This window comes from Triturus cristatus, chromosome 8 (assembly GCF_964204655.1).
Source record: "Triturus cristatus chromosome 8, aTriCri1.1, whole genome shotgun sequence".
NCBI classification, from domain to species: domain Eukaryota; kingdom Metazoa; phylum Chordata; class Amphibia; order Caudata; family Salamandridae; genus Triturus; species Triturus cristatus.
Window position 1 is genome coordinate 1,394,888,691 of NC_140591.1, and position 17,877 is coordinate 1,394,906,567.

The 17,877-nt window shown below is 46.5% G+C and overlaps 1 protein-coding gene across 1 annotated transcript in view; it reads left to right on the forward strand.

The window, feature by feature from the left end:
* The window catches only part of URB1 (URB1 ribosome biogenesis factor), an 801,240-nt gene extending 783,827 nt beyond the window's left edge, over window positions 1-17,413 (forward strand). The window contains exon 39 of the mRNA XM_085623119.1: window positions 16,309-17,413. Within this exon, the coding sequence (XP_085479245.1) occupies window positions 16,309-16,529 (221 nt within the window). The 3' untranslated portion in view covers window positions 16,530-17,413. The remainder of the gene's footprint in view (window positions 1-16,308) is intronic.
* Window positions 17,414-17,877: the final 464 nt, after the last annotated feature.

Sequence of the window (17,877 nt, forward strand, 5' to 3'; positions counted from 1 at the left end):
ACCTCTGAGTAAATCATATATTAAGGACACCAGATATATGATCACTGTGGTGGAAGGTCTGTGGTACAAGGAACACCCTCAAATTGTAGTGGCTTGGACATAGAGGTACTCTATAGCAATATAACGAAGCAAGCGGCTATAGCGACGTTGGATGCATTTATACAGAAACGCCTTAGGGAAGCTCCCAGAACATTCATTCTTGAATGCCTGAAGATCCTGCTGACTGAAAACACTTTTGAATTTGGAGGGGAACTTTTTCTCCAGAAGAAAGGAGTAAGCATGGGTACATCTGATAGACTACTAGCCGCAGATTCCTTCACGTAGAATTATCCCCAGGCGTTAGACTGGATCCGGAAACTTTTTGCCACAGCATCCCTGTGCGCCAGGGGGTGGGGCGACACCACGCGACTCCGCCTAGGCGTCGTCCGCGTACGTGACATCAGCGAGGTCACATAAGCCCCACCCCGGCGCGCACACGTCAGTTTTTTCCTTTTCTGCGTGCAACGCGGATCCGGTCTTGCTGCGGGCCTGTTTTGGGTCCCTTTTTTCTTCATCATTGTCCTTCTTTTGGTGAAACAGTGTGCGAATGCCTTCGGGCTTTAAAGCTTGCACGTCTTATGTCGGCAACGGACCCACATCGCATTTGTATGTGGTGTTTGGGGGAGGATCACGGCACCACGGATTGTGAGGCGTGCCAACAGTTGAAGCCGGTCGCGGCGGGAGCGCCGCATGAAACTTCTCTTGGCGCGTCTCTCCAAGTCGACCTCCTCCCCTCGATCAGCCTCGGCAGACGGCTTCAGATACGGCCGTGGTAGTCGTCATCGCCCTTCCCTGATGTCGCGTGAGTGTCGCTCACCGGTGGGTAAGTGTCGCAGTTTGTCCCTGGGGGCCGGGTTTCGACCTGCCGGGGGTGTGGACTCTCCACGGGTAATGCGGCCCGCATGCCCTCCTACCCACCGTTTCCCGGTGATGGAGCGTCGCGAGTCCAGATGGAGACATACGCAGCGGCTTTGCAGGCCTTGCTGGTGTCTCCTCCTCCTCCTTCTGGGGCGTCAGCGGTTCCCTTGCCTTGCGCGGGGCCTTCTGCGACACCGCCGGTGGCTCCGGCCCTGGTGCCGACTGGGTCGGATCCAGGCTTGGAGGATGTGGTGCTGTTGGGGTGCGGCTCCTCTGGGGTCCTTCCTTCACACCACGGCATCTCTGCCTCGCCACAAACTCCCACGGGAGCCCCTGTGGTGTCGCATGAGGTCGCCGGGGCTCGGGTCGCATACCTGAGACCCTCTCGGTCCCTTGACAAGGTGTCTAAGGCCGAGGTGACGCCGCTATGGCGCCGGTGGCTGCTGGACCGGACGGCGCCACAGGGGTTGGTGGACTCTCCTCCTCCCGCTTCAGGTCGAGGCTGGGCGCGAACCCCTCGCCCTCCTCCGGGACTTTCTCGTCCCTCCACGCAGGCGGCTGCCTCGTCGGGGGGCGAGTCAGAGGTTGGGTCGGCCTTGGCGGCGCCGCATGGCTCGCCAGACCACCTCTGTCGTATACTGGGCCGAGGCTGGTGGAGGGCTTTGTGTCATTCCCCTGGCCCTTCTCGTCCCTCAACGCAGGCGGATGCCTTGGCGAAGGTCGAGTCGGTGCCATTCCGACGATGCCCCCTGTCCATTGCGACTCCGGCCCCTCTCCGGTCCCCAGCGCAGTGTGACTTCGAGGAGCCCTATCCAGCGTCTCCTTCGACGCAGGCTGGCGTTACCGCTCTGCCTCAGGCCGCGGACTCTACGGCTCCTGACAGGCGTCGAGTTGCGGAGTCGTCTTCGGACGCTCCCTCTTCTCCAGAGGCTGCCTGCATATTGGTGTCGCCCTCCCCGGAGTCTGGCCGCCGAGTGGTGTCTTTTTCACCGGCATCGTTGAAGGGTGGCTCCCCGCCGCTTCTGAGGCCGCAGTGTTCGCCGGAGGAGCAGCAGGTCCCCCATTCCTCGGTTCGTCCTACCTTCCAGGTCTGGCCCCTGCCCATTCCGCTTGGCTTTGGGGACGGCCGCCTTAGTCTGCAGCCGTTGCCCACGGAGGAGCTCCTTTCTCCGCCGCGGGGCCCTACAGAGGCGGGTGCGGCCTTTGCTCATGCGGTGTCCACGGCTGTGGATATTCTGCGCATGGGTGACCCGATTGCTCATTTTCCGACAGATCACCTCTGGAGGTTCTCCACCAGGGCTCTGGTGGGAGGGAGATCTTGCTTCCCTTTGAGGGTTCGCTCCTTTCGTCCCTGACAGGGGCTTGGGGGCGTCCTGCCTCAGGGGATCCGGTGCCTCAGCACCTTCTACACCGGCACCTTCCGGCGCCTCGTGACCCTGCGTGTCTTTCCCTCCACCCCTCTGCCGCCAGTCCTCTTTTGCGGACTGCTTTTCCCTCCCTGCCACCGCTGTTGACTCCACCCTCCTGGGAGGCCCGCTGGCTGGACTTTTGGGGGCGCAACATGTTTGCCTCGACCAGCGAGGCCCTGAACACCTTGTGTGTCCTGGCTAGGGCCTCCTCTTGTCTGTGGTACTCGGTTGAGTCTTTGGGGTCCGCAGCTTCTCCGGAGACTGTTCAGGTGGACTTACGGCGTTATGCGTTGGATAGCCGGGAGCTGGTGGCGTTTATCCTTCACTCCACTCTGGACATCTCAGAGGTGCTGGGCCGGACCATGGCTTTCTCAGTCGCTCTCCATCGCCATGCTTGGCTTCGGGACGGCGTCTTCCCTGAAAATATTCGGGAACGGCTCATTGATCTCCCGTTTGATGGTAGCCTGTTGTTCCATGCCCCAGCCGACTACGCCATCCAGAGGTTCCTGGCGGGGCTCCGTCCTCCTCCGTCCTCCTCTTCCCCCTTATACTCCTTTTACTCCTCCATCGTGATTAGGGAGTTGAGCTGGTTCTGGTCCTTCTTGGGACGGTCGCTCTTGCGGTGGAGTGTGTTTTCTGGCCCTTGAGTCCTCCTCGTGGGGACTTTGGCAATGTTGGCTGCTGGACGGCCCTCGTTCGCTGTGTGTGTGTTTTTTGCTAGAACTGTTACGCAGACTTGGCCCAGAGATTAGCCTTCTGTTTTTCTTTGGGTTGATTGTCAAGCCGTTCAGGGGTGTTTTCCCTGTGGTTCTTTTGGTTTTCCTCTGTTGCGGAAGTTCTTCCAAAGAGGGTTCCCCTGTCTTGGGACTTAACATACCCTATGTGGCGTAGTGGTAGCTGTTATACAGCTTGCGCTCTGCTGGGGAGTTCTGGTGGCCCTTTGGTGCCTGTTCTCCGTGGCGTTTCTGTATGTTGCTTTGCTTCTGGAGGGCGTGTGCGCTGCCCCTCGTGGGGGTGTGTCCGGCCCTTTCCTCTCCCCCCTGCTTGGGATACTTCTGTGCCCTCCCTTGTCAGGTGTTGCCCACTCGGTCTTCCTGGGGCCCTTGGCTGTTTTTTCTGGTTTTCGGCGGCTTGTCTGTTAGCGCCGCTCTGGTTGGCCTGTTGCCTTCCATCTGGTGTGGCTTAGCCTTCTTTTCCCTTGTTTCCTTGGGCCCTCTGGGCTCTCCCCCTGGCTTTGGAGGGAAGCTTATTGCCTAGAAGGGGTGTGGGGTACTTCAGCCTCTCTGGCCTGGCCCTTGGTTCCTCTATCGTGAGTGTGAAGGCCCCCCCCTTTTTCCTTCTTCCCCCATCCCTCTGGGGTCGGTGGTGTTCTGCTTGTGGGGGCTCCTCTTGCCTGGGAAGGTCCGGGTTATTGCCCGGTACGCAGGTCTGGTCCCCTGTGTGACCCTCTGTCCTGTTATGGCTAGGGGGGTCCTTTTGCAGACCCTCCTTCCCCGTGGGTATTGCTAGGGTATCTATTCTACGTGAATGAATCTGCGGCTAGTAGTCTCTATCAGATGTACGAGTTACTTACCTTCGGTAACGATGTATCTGGTAGAGACGATTCTAGCCGCAGATTCCTTCACGGCCTGCCCTTCCTCCCCATTCTGCGAGGACCCGTGGGTTACTCTCGGCACTTGCCTCCTGGTGGGGGGCTGTGTCTCTTGTGAGTGCATTCCTTTGCTCTTGGCGGGTTGCTCCGTCTTGTTGCTGTTACTTCCTCAAACACAATAAGGAGCTATAGGGGCAGAAAACAGGTCTTCCCCCACTCTGAGACTTATACACAGTAAATGACCTGTTCACACAGTGATGTCACAACTCGTACTCCTAACATAGTTGTCATATATTTAGACAATCTATTGAGTCAGTGGTTACACCATCTGTACTTCTACAGGAGCGGATCACCAATAGAGAAAAAGAAAGAGATTACTAAAAATTAGACGCTATCTTTGTAACCAGTGATCTGTGTCTCTAAAAACCTAAATGTGGTGAAAAAGATGTGAGAATGGAATGGTGGTGCCTCACGGTAGCAATACCAGGGAGGATAAAGCAGGAAGGTACTCGCCTGCTACCTCAAGGTCTCATCATCAGCTACCACCACTCCGAAAGGAAAATGTGAAAAAGGGGAGAGATGGGTAGAGACCCAAACAGACAAGATGCTAGGGTGTGTGATGAAGAATAACTGTGCAATAATTTGTGCACCAGAAACAACCCCACAATTAGGACCTGGGGATCAGGAAATCACTCCCCATGTCCCTATATACAAACTGAGCTAGATCACACTTGCTATCAATCTTTTATTCTGTGCTGTGTGTCTGCTCATTTAAAACGCCGACATGTTTCATTGCCACTGGATAAACTCACGGCAATTTCTTCAGGGCGTGGGTTTTATCGCTCCACCCTGCACCAACACTTGTCTATTAAAAACCATTCTAATAGACACACAGGGAAACAAAAGATAGACAAACAACACATAACAAAGTTAGTTGGCATCTAGTCACAAAGAACGTAATGCAGTATGTGAGACTGCCCTTCTTGATTTTTATCTTAAAAATTTACCGGGATGTAGCCCATCATGGGCATACCTTTACCCTCGAGCACTTGTGTGTCTGTACAATCACTCCTTCAAAAGGCTCTTCCAGTCACTTCCTATCATGAATCTGTAATGCATAACAGAATATCAAGGGACCATAGGTGATGCAAGATCCGCAGTTTCCCACACCTATATTCTCCCATTGTGACCTTAATCTTAAATGACGGTACAGATACTGACATTTATTAGGTGTATCTACCCCTCTATGGCACATACTCTCACTATGGCTTGTACAAGTGGTAAAATGGGGAATATCCCTATGCTGTATTGTGACTATCAATCTGAAAACCAGTCCCCGTCTAGTTTCTTGCCCTCTTATAGCGTATACTCTCAATGTTGCATTGATAGGTAAAAGATGGGGGCTCTCCTGTTGCTTAGCGGATCTACTAATTATCAATATTCCTTAAAAAGCCTCACGCTCGTCGAGCCTATTTTCAAAGCAGACCGCCCAGAGTAGACTTACCGTGACCGAGTTCGTGTCCGGTATTGACTCAGCACCGATATCTACTCGGCTGTTCGCTTCCGTGAGTATAAGCGTACTGACGCTCGGCACGTGACCGCGCCCAGTCATCCCCGCCTTCAATGAAGGCATCAATCGGCACATCCTGTTACTATCAGCGCCATATTTGAATGGTGGGGTTGTCATTAGAGTCTTCGTTTTTTTGGATTATTTACACAGACAGGGGCTGTTTTCATAGCGTTAATTGGCAACAGTAGCTGAATTATTTATCTGTGTCAATTATGTAGTCTTTATCATACGCTTACCGAGAATTAGATATAAAATATAGCCACATGGTCTATGTACCGCCCTATCTAAAGGTCACAATTTACAGCGCTGTAGCTCGATGTATATAAACTACTTTTTATCGAGATCAAACATCAAAGCCCTGACTAGAAGTATGGGTTTCTGTTCAAAGTCTGGTAACTTTATTGATTCCAAAGTGTGCACTCTAGGTAAGACTGTGTGTAGAGTGCAATTTTCAACAAGGGGCAATTTTGATGTTACGTAAACGATCAAAGCAACCCTGTTTATTCTTTACTGATCCTCGCATGTAAGGACTACAATAAGAAAAATATAAAAATATAGAGCATGGTGAGACAGAAGGTAGTGTCAAATCATGTTCGATCGTAGTTGTATATTCCCCTTTGTGTATCCAGCTTTAGCGGATTCAATAGAGAGTTGGATATGCACATTCATGAAAAATCCTCGTGGCTGAATGGATTATATTAATATATTAACCTTATTCCATTCAATAAGATCGTTCAGTCCAGACTGATCTACACCCTCCTGATAAATCCACCATGCTTCCCTGGTGCTCAATCTTGTTTCCATATTGCATTGGTCCCCCATCACCCTCTCGAGGACCACCCAACGAACATCCTTAGGGGCATGTTTTTGAGTTTGAAAATGCTGCACCAATCTGGTACTAAGTTTCCCTGCCCGTAATGTGCTGAGATGCTCTTGTATCCTTATTTTGACCTTCCTGGTGGTGAGGCCAATATAGTGTAAACCACACGGGCATGTCAATCTGTAAATAACCTTTGTTGTATTACAGTTGCTAAATTTATTTAAAAACCAGGTTTTGTTGTTAGCAAGGGTGACACTTTTTGTGGGAGATGTAAATACACATACAGAGCAACTCCCGCATGGGTAATGTCCCTGCGGGACATTGGTCTCACGTGGTTCTTGTTTGGGTCTAGTATGTACCAAACGATCGCGGATGTTGGCTGATCGTTTGAACGCAAACCGAGGCTGAGGCATTTGCATATTGGGAGTGTTTAGCAGGTGCCAGTGCCTCCGGATGATGCGTCTGATTTTCGTGGAGAGTGGACCAAAGGTGGTAACCACAGGGATACAGTCACCGTTCTTCTTGGGTGTCTTTTCCAGAAGAGCGGCACGTGGTGTGTTATATGCTCGTTTTCTCGCCTGTTTAATAACCTTCTTAGGATAAGCTCGATTCTCCAACTTACTGGCTAGTACACTGGCCTGTTCCGAGTATTTTTGTAGGGAAGAGCAGTTACGGCGATATCGTAAAAACTGCCCCACGGGCAGGTTATCTCGAAGGGCCCTAGGATGGTATGATCTGTAGTGCAATAAAGAATTTTTGTCCGTTGGTTTTTGGTGCACTTTAGTCACTAGCCCATGATGTTCTGCCTGAATGTCAAGATCAAGATATACTGCAGATGTTCTATTCACAGACCACGTAAACTTTAGACAGCCATCTAAACCATTTAGCCATATTAGAAACTCATTGAGTCTCTCTTCCATGCCTGACCATATGCACAACACATCATCTATGTATCTCTTCCAGAGGACAATGTTCCTCTGGAAGAGATTGGTGTCAGAATGGATGTGGTGAGCCTCGAACTGGCCTACATAAATGCAGGCCAGGCTGGGAGCAAAGGTTGCCCCCATCAAAGTGCCCTCAACCTGTAGGTATATAAGGTCCTTGAAAGAAAAAAAGTTTTGGGTCAATGCAATCTCTATGCATTGCAAGACAAAAGTCTGAGGGGTATCGTAAAACCACTCGCAATCCCCCAGGGCACGTGCTGCTGCCACCAGTGTCGCTTCCTGGGGAATGCTTGTGTACAACGATTCTATGTCGATAGTGACTAAGAATTGATTGAGAGGATCGTATGATGCATCCTCTAAAAATCTCAGTACATCTGTAGTATCTTGAACGTAGGAGGGTTGGGTGATTACACATTCCCTCAGAAAGAAATCCGCAAACTGCGATAAAGGTTCCAACAGGGACTGGATGCCCGACACGATCGGGCGTCCCGGAGGGGGTCGTTGTGCTTTGTGGATTTTGGGTACTACATAAAATGCCGGAACTCTCGGTTTCATGTTAATCAAAAATTCGGCTTCTTTATATGTCAACCATTTTTTCTCCTTAGCTTCTGTCACCAGTTTAATAATGGTTGCCTGTAGTTCTTTAGTAGAATCCCTCACCAAAGGGCTGTAATTACAACGGTTTCCCAAAAGCCTAGCAACTTCAGTTTCGTAATCCTGGGTATCCATCACCACCACCGCCCTTATCGGCCGTTTGATGGTGATGGCTGGATTACTTTGTATAGTTTTTAATGCTTGCCAGTCTCTATGACTCATGTTACTATGCACAGCAGTCTGCGTATTCCGTTCCAACTCTAGAATGTCTTGAAGGACCTTCTGTTCAAAAACCTGTACCTCAGGGCCCACTGAGCTATTAGGGGGACAAAACTGTGATGGACAGCGCAGATTAGTCAAAAAAATCGATGTGTTATCCTGTTCCTTCCCTTCAAAAAACTTCTTTAATTTGATCTTTCTCATGAGGCCATATAGTTCACCCCAGAGTTTAAACCCATCGTGGTGGGGAGTGGGTACAAACCCTAGCCCCTTGTTGAGCACTTCAAGTTCATCATCTGAAAGTTGGTGTTTGGAGAGGTTGACCACTATGTTATTGTCGCTCGCAGTTATAGGGGTGTTCTGCCTCTGCTGCGTGTGATCCTTGGGGAGAATGTCTGCCAAGTTGAGTTCAAATTTTGGCGGGCCCGGCCCCTCCCCCGACCTCTGTGACTGACCCCTCTTTGATCTACAGGGTGTTGAGTTTGTTGTCCTAAACAAACCCTGAACATAGCTCCCAAATCTTCATTAGTTCTATCCTGGGGATTAAATCTCACTCTCTGATTAGAAGTTGACGGTTGGGCAGCATATTCCTCATCCTCACTACTCGTGTTCTCAAATGTCCAGTTGTTAGGAGTTCTTCTACCCTGTCGACGCCCACCTCTCCCACCTGTTGGAAACAATGGCTGTGGTTGAGTCTGTTGATAATATTGGTCTTCTACATATGGAAACGCCCATTCGTTCTATCTAGATTTCTCCTGAGTCCTTTGATCTTTTGATTAACCATGTATGTCTGGTATTCACCCAAATCATTTTGAATCTTAGCTAGACCTTTAGATGGGGCGGTACATAGACCATGTGGCTCTTTAAAATATTTAAAAATATTTTATTTCTAATTGTCGGTAAGCGTATGATAAAGCCTTCATAATTGACACAGATAAATAATTCAGCTACTGTTGCCAATTAACGCTATGAAAACAGCCCCTGTCTGTGTAAATAATCCTAAAAAAACGAACACTCTAATGACAACCTCATCATTCGAATATGGCGCCGATAGTAACAGGATGTGCCGATTGATGCCTCCATTGAAGGCGGGGACGACTGGGCGCGGTCACGTGCCGAGCGTCAGTACGCTTATACTCACGGAAGCGAACAGCCGAGTAGACATCGGTGCTGAGTCAATACCGGACACGGACTCGGTCACGGTAAGTCTACTCTGGGCGGTCTGCTTTGAAAATAGGCTCGACGAGCGTGAGGCTTTTTAAGGAATATTGATAATTAGTAGATCCGCTAAGCAACAGGAGAGCCCCCATCTTTTACCTATCAATGCAACATTGAGAGTATACGCTATAAGAGGGCAAGAAACTAGACTGGGACTGGTTTTCAGATTGATAGTCACAATACAGCATAGGGATATTCCCCATTTTACCACTTGTACAAGCCATAGTGAGAGTATGTGCCATAGAGGGGTAGATACACCTAATAAATGTCAGTATCTGTACCGTCATTTAATATTAAGGTCACAATGGGAGAATATAGGTGTGGGAAACTGCGGATCTTGCATCACCTATGGTCTCATGATATTCTGTTATGCATTACAGATTCATGATAGGAAGTGACTGGAAGAGCCTTTTGAAGGAGTGATTGTACAGACACACATAAGTGCTCGAGGGTAAAGGTATGCCCATGATGGGCTGCATCCCGGTACATTTTTAAGATAAAAATCAAGAAGGGCAGTCTCACATACTGCATTAAGTTCTTTGTGACTAGATGCCAACTAACTTTGTTATGTGTTGTTTGTCTTTCTTTTGTTTCCCTGTGTCTCTATTAGAATGGTTTTTAATAGACAAGCGTTGGTGCAGGGTGGAGCGATAAAACCCACGCCCTGAAGAAATTGACGTGAGTTTATCCAGTGGCACTGAAACATGTCGGCGTTTTAAATGAGCAGACACACAGCACAGAATAAAAGATTGATAGCAAGTGTGATCTAGCTCAGTTTGTATATAGGGACATGGGGAGTGATTTCCTGATCCCCAGGTCCTAATTGTGGGGTTGTTTCTGGTGCACAAATTATTGCACAGTTATTCTTCATCACATACCCTAGCACCTTGTCTGTTTGGGTCTCTACCCATCTCTCCCCTTTTTCACATTTTCCTTTCGGAGTGGTGGTAGCTGATGATGAGACCTTGAGGTAGCAGGCGAGTACCTTCCTGCTTTATCCTCCCTGGTGTTGCTACTGTGAGGCACCACCATTCCATTCTCACATCTTTTTCACCACATTTAGGTTTTTAGAGACACAGATCACTGGTTACAAAGATAGCGTCTAATTTTTAGTAATCTCTTTCTCTATTGGTGATCCGCTCCTGTAGAAGTACAGATGGTGTAACCACTGACTCAATAGATTGTCGAAAGCTGTTCCTTCCTCCCCTTGGTTCTCTGGAGGATGGGGTTATGGTGCTCCTGTGCCCTGCTACTTGGGCTGCTCCAGGTTTGGGGAGGTTTTCCCTTTAAGCCAGAGGTTTTCCCTTCAATCTCTGCCCTCCTTTCCCTTCCTCTTGCTGCTGGGGGTCCCTGCCCCTCTGCCGTCCTCTGTCTGGGGGTCACCTGGCCATGCCCTGCCCTTGTTCCTTGGAGGATGGTTGCCCTCTGTGCTAGGGTGGCGGTTGTTGTTGTTGCCCTGTATGTTCTGGGGCTGGCTCCCCTTCCCTATTTCCGGGTGGGGGTTGTGGGCTTACTACAGGTGACCTGCCTTTACATGTGTTCCCTGTCTCCGGGGGAGGGGGGGGGAGGGAGGCGGTTACATGCTGGCAGGGTGGCTGCTCGGGGCTCTGCTCTGTTCTTTATTCCGCCCCTGCCTTGGAGGCGGCAGTGTTGCACCGCTCCTTATGGGGTCGCTTGTCTCCATTCTTTGTTTCTACTGTTTCGCACACTGTTCCCCTGCTCCCACAGTTTGCCTGGTGGCTTGCGTTGCGGCACGGAAAAGTTCTCAGAAGAAAACTGACGTGGGTGCGCTAGCGTGGGGCTTGTGACCTCACTGACGTCATGTTCGCGTGGTGTCGGCCCGCCCCCTGGCGCGCAGGGATGCTGTCGCAAAAAGTTTCCGGATCCAGTCTCATGCCTGGGGATAATTCTACGTGAAGGAATCTGTGGCTAGAATCGTCTCTACCAGATACATCGTTACCGAAGGTAAGTACCTCCTACTTCATGCGCACCAAGCATAGCTAAAATATACATGAGCCATTTTGAGGATAGATTTATCCATAATGACTTTGTCCCCTTTTCAGAATCAGTATTATCATGGGCCCTGTTACAAAGAGGATATTTTCTTCACCTGGCAAGGGGATGAGGGAGCCCTTAGGTAGTTCCTCAAGTGGATGTGATCTGAACATAAAACATAAGATTTACGGCTAACATGAGTCACCAGAAAGTGGAATTATTAGACATATGGATTAAACATATAGATGGAAAACTTGAGGTATACTTGTTTGTCAAGCCTACTGCTAGAAATACATTACTTCGCTTTAACAGTTACCAGCCGAGAAATCAGAAGCACAGTATTTCTCTGCTACAATTACGTCACAATTTCTTAGATTGTGACATAATTGTAGCAATCTTCATGACTATGATGAACAGGCTGTCATCATGTAAGAAACGTTTCTGAGAAAAGGGTATCCTAAGAGACTAATTCGAGAATCCTACTAGAGAGCAAGATTTTATGATAGAGATTACCCATTCTGGAAGGATGAAAAAGCAAAAAGATCTACAATTGGTATGCATGAGAAGACACTCAGTCATGAACGAAAAAGTGTGCCAGACGATTAATTCAAATTGCCACTTCTTGAATACCAATTCAGATAATTCAACTAGGATGCCCAAACCACTGTTCGCCTACGGCAGGAACAAGAATTGGAAGGACAGGTTTGTGAGATCGCGCCTGAAAAAAAGTGTCACATTTATTCAAAAGTCGATTGATGGCAACAATCCAGTTAAGGGAAATTTCAAATGTGGCCAGTGTATGGTCTACGGTAGGGCCTTTGAAACGGATACTTGGACACACAGTGGCTACAAGATACATTTGCTGAGGATTTCAAATTGCAAAACTCCAAATGTTGTATACCTATTATGTCCTTGTGGTCAAGGGTCCATGGGCTAAACAGGTCATAGTTTCCACACACAACTGACTGAACTTAGATCAGCCATTAAAACCCAGAAATTAACAGCACCTATAATTAAACAATGTTTAGAAGACTAACATTCACCTGAGAGCCTGAAATGGCTTATCCTAGAGAAAATGATCACCATAGAAGGTAAGGATGCATCCGAAGTAAGGAAAAGGAAAGAGCGGTTTTGGATCGTGCCTCTCTAAACCCACTCAAAAGGACTTTGTTTTGACATTACCTAGGAAAACGCTATCTGTTACTGGTAGATGGATTTTGACATCATGGGGAATCTGCAAGTAACCCCCATATTTTCCTGCTAAGTTTCACAGTTCCTACGTATGGCCAAGGAGAAGTGTGGAGGTGTTGGTCAAAGGCATAGTCACTAATATCAGTCTCCAGCCAGTATCTGTATTCTCAATGATAAAATTAGTTGCCTGGGAAATGGTCTGGAGCACCCCTTTGTAATCAGACAGACTCCTTTTATTCTTAGTTTCATCACCAAACTTAAGGCAGGAAAGGCCAGAGGGTTGCTCCTCTGTTCTATCGAATAAATCATATGTCTCACCCGCAATATGGAGCCAGTTCCTTCACTTCATTATTTTAAATAGTGCCCTTTCTAGGGATATGGATGGCTTTATATTTTTGCATGCCCGTCGCCCATATTGTGGACTCATTAGTTTCCGTTTTGTATGTAATTAAAGTGCCTTGCCTGTAGAGACTACCATAAGGTGGTGTGCAGTCTTTTTAATGGTGTTCTTTGATACTGCACTTTGAGTTACGTTCTTTCAGTGCTTCGATCTTCGACAGTGGATGGACATTCTGGTCTCCCCCTTTTAAGATGGCCACTGCGGTATTAGCACATACAGAATACATTGCTGCATCGGAGGTCAGTCTCAATGGCCCTCCTTATCGACAGAAGAGACACTTTGTTCAATGTGCGTAACACATTTATAACTCATGGTTTATATGATTTTAATGCTGTGATTTTAACAGCACTCGCCTGTACTTTCACTTGTATTGCAATCTCACTCACCTACCTCTTTAGCTTTATTAATGAGTTCTCCCTGTTCCGCCATGGCGTGTGCCGTTTGAGCAGAGGGACCTGCTAATCGAGGCCAGAAGTGAGTGCAGTCTCCCGTCTGAGGTCAGCGCCCTACCTATCGCCCCCCCTTCCACCTTTTCCTGCCGCCTCGGTCTACTTAGGGCAGGAAAAGGCAAGGACGTGCAGCAGACATGTGCAGCTGTGAGCCTGTGTCGTGCCGAAGGCGCGCCAAAGAGAAGCCCGTCTGGGTCTGACCACGGCCAGCCGCCAGGACCCCTGCCTATTCACTTCATTTTTAAGGTATTGTCAGTGGGTTCTCCACTCCTTCTTACCTTATGGCAGGCTATTGCTATTCAAGCATAGAACTTAAGCAACTAAATATACAACATATAGATAAACTCTTACACTGTCCAGAGGCTTCCCCTGCCTTTGCATCCAACTCTAAAGCTACCACTAATAGTCAAAATGTGCCCACCTGACACTGTAAACCACTGATGACAAACAATGCAGGCAGGTCAACTGTTGAGCAAAAGAAACAATTAAGTGCTCTCTGCCTTTATGAAAGACAAACACCTTACAACTAGGCAGGCCTTTCGTGGACACTCTTCCGCAAGTGGGTATTACTGCTGACGGATTGCTCATATAATGGTGTGCATATCTTGGCTACATAACAGTGCAAGCTACATGGACCCAGCAGAGAAGGCACATCAGATACCTCGAACTGCTAGCCTTTTCCCTGATGCTCAAAGCCTTTTAAACAGTTGTCAAGGATCAGGTATTTCTGATAAAGACCAACAGTATCACAGCAATTTACTGCAAACTCACATTCTCTTCTGCTGTTCACCCTAGCACATCATATTTTGCACTGGGCAGTGTGGCACAGCATACAGCTCCTAGCGGAACACCTCCCTAGAGTAGTAGATATTGATTTTGCGGACCAGCTAAGCCCAAGTCCATGAGTGGGAACTCCATTCTCATGTCTTACAGCAGTAGTTTCGCAGGTGGGAAGTACAACAATCAATCTCTTTGCCGCTCCCAAAAACGCAAAATATCCAAGCTTTACCTCAAGGTCCATACACACACATAGTCCAACAGAAATGCTATGTGAATGAGCTGGACAGGAATATTTGAATATGCTTTTCAGCCTCTCCAACTCATCCCATATGTGGTCCAGAAGATGAAACAAGTTTCCATGAATCTCATTGTGGTGGCACCAACATGAGCCAAAAGCCATTGTACTCAACGCTGTTAGAGATATCCATCTCCCCTCACAAGAAGCTCCCCATCATACCAGACTTTCTAACTCAACATGAGGGATTAATGAGTCAGCCTGTCCCCAGGAAATTAAATCTTGCAATTTGGCACCTGAGGTCTATTTGGATACTTGACTGTTCTAGAACAGTGCATGGGTATTCCGTATGAAGCTTATAGGCCTACCACACAGGCGTGCTAGCCACCAAGTGGAAGTGTTCCAACCACTAGTGTGTTGCGAATCAGTTGACTCTTAAATGAAATGGGGCAGAATATAATTTCCTACCTTTTACATTGACAAAATGTATACAACTTCACCAGCAGTAGCAGCAAACATACAGAACAGAAAAACACTATTTCATTTTTAGAATTCCAGTTATCAAAGATTTTAAGTAGAGTCTTAAAAGGATCATACCTCCCTGGAACACCTCCAGCTCCTGCCTGGAATTTGAATGTGATCCTCGCTTGGCTTATGGGACCACCTTTTGAACCTCTGCATTCATCAGATTTCTAGTTCCTTTTTTGAATAGTAGTCCTCTTGGTAGCTATTACGTCTTTAATACGTGTTAGCGAGTTACAAGCACTCACTATCAAAGAGCCCTTAATTCAGTTATATAGAGACAGAGTGGTTCTTCATACCAATCCAAAGTTTTTGCCCAAAGTTGTTTCTCCTTTCCAATTGAATTCAGTATATCGAGATACCAGTTTTCTTCCCACAACATAATTTGGTTCTGGATAGGGTTTTGCACACACTACACGTGAAAAAGACACTATATTGACAGGATAAAATCCTTTCGTAAGACAACTGAACTTTTTATTGCATATGCAAAACCACATACATTTCAGGCAGTTTCCAAAGCAGATATTGCAATATGGTTTGTAAGATGCATTCAAACATGTTACGCCAAGGCAAAGATAGTGCTTGCAATACTTCCTAGAGCATACTTTACATGTAAGAAGGGGGCTACCATGGCATTCTTGGGTAACATACCCTTGACTTTCATTTGTAGGCAGTAACATGAGCAACACCGCACATATTCACAAAACATTCCTGTGTGGTCATGTTAGCCACAACAAGCTGTAGTTGGCCAAACAATGTTTATTTTAAACATCTGCCCACTAGCCACTGCAGGGAGGGTGCTGCCTTATAGACTATAGAAAGAATGTTCATGTACAGTCACACATGCTATGAACGGAACATGTTACTTACCTGTAATCCTCTGTTCCTAGTGTATAGTATGTTAGATTCACAATCACCCTCCAACCTCCTCACAAGTGGGCATTCACAGTCTGTGTTTTTTCTGTCCTTCACTGCGTATATGTAATTACTGAGACACTCTACTTCATTCTCACCTTTACCCCCTATAAGGAACAACATCTAATGTTGGAGTCAACGCCCATGCGTGTCGTGGACTAAGGCAGTTGTCACTCTATATCCCATAACAACAAGGCACTATGGAAAAAAACAACTTGTAATGGCTGGACCCAACACTAGCACGTAGGAGTATGCAAAACATGTGCATCAACAGCACAGCATGCTACAAACAGATGCTTTCAGGGCAAGAAACATTTTTTTCTGGCATTTAAAAAGCTCAAATTAAATGTTACAGGTAGGTACGTCTCTTGCGCCCTCTGCAAGCCATTGTAGGTCAGTCGAGTGGAGTCACCCCCACACGTTTAATATCACTCTGGGATTTGAGTGGTAAAGTATCGTTTTTGTGACCAGTTGAAATATAGCTATATTTTCATCTTTGTTTAATTTTTACAACCTGGAATCTTTGTTGATTTACTAAAGATGTTTTTTAACTTCACAGCTGCTCCTTTATTTTTGGTTTCTATCTATATTGGAGACATGTGGCTACAGGCACAGGACACAGAGAAGTTCATCATCCATGTGAGAGCAGTCTGCGAGGCAACAAACGAAAAAGCAACAGGCAGAAAAGACAAGGCACCAAGAGGAAAGAGGCAAAAACAATCAGAAGAGGCAATAGTCACTGTCTGCAAAGAAATCTCTGCTGCCACATTGATGCAATAAAATATTGAAGAGTGAAAACTTGAATAGTAAATGCATCATTGGTTAGATGCCTAGTAAATGTCTGTCAAACAGACAATAATAAAGTTTCTAAGCAATTCTTTTTTTGGGTTGGTATTGTTGAAGTTTGGTACTTATAACTGTGATTTGGTTATTTTGTAATCCACTTAATTTGCTTAGAATTATGTTATTATTTCATTGACAAAAATCTTGAGCAAAGCCTTTGCTTAAAGAGTGTAGATGCTCTCAGACAGCACTTGATGGCTCGTGGTCAATATTGCTTATATTAGCAAATATGGGAAGTCAATAAGTCTTCAAAATGTTGTTGATTAAATGGCATTTGATTAACCCTTTAGATACCTGAAAACAGAATATGGATTTTCCAATTATAGTGCTATTATGGGAATGTACTTTTTTTTAATCCTTTGTTGTGGACCTTCAGCTTACTGGCTACTGCAGACCCCAACCTATTATGAGATATTCCAAAATGCCTCCTATCTGGATCGATTTGAGGAGCATATAAATTATTTTCTTTTGCTCAAAACATAAATTTCCTCGAAGATCATCCCATGAATTGTTTAACAAGGCAGTACTAATTAGGTTTAAATTCTGTCAGTGCTGCTTTTTTTCTGCAACAGAATTTACCAGTACATTACAGTACGTACTGTAATGTTTGCCGAATTGTAAAATATGTTTATAATGCAAGCACATTTGTTAAGTGTTTTATATTGAGAACAGCAATGATACTACATATATTTTGTATAATTATGTTTATGGAAACTGCATTTTTCTATTATGTGTTAGTTTTTTTTATCTTGTTACGTGTAAATTGAAAATATATGGAGAGTACATGAGCTAATCAATAAAAAAAAACTATTGTTACCTCACAGATAACAAACATTTCTAAAATATCTGCCATCAAGAAATATATCAGAGACTAGTATCTCCCTATACAAACGTAGATATTATGAGGGTGTTTACTCTTCTCTGTACTTTACAGAAATATCATCTGCATTTACCATTGTATTTCAAATCCATTCACCTTAATGTTGATTAGAACTTGTAAAATGTATTGAATGATTATTTGGACACAACCGATTGCTGAATACATTGATTTCAAGACTAGAAATCTGGCATTAAGGATATTAGGACTATAATGGCTTGCTATCAAGGCTAGACATTCTTTTCCTGGCAATGTTAACTCAGCACTATTAATGATCAGACCGGTCAGTAACATTCTTCACTAATGGACCCAAGACGCAAGCAAGGGAGTAAGAGCCCATGGCCAGCATCATCCAAGGCCTTTATTGCTGTTATAGTATTATAACTGCTGTTATCTCATGGATGGCCC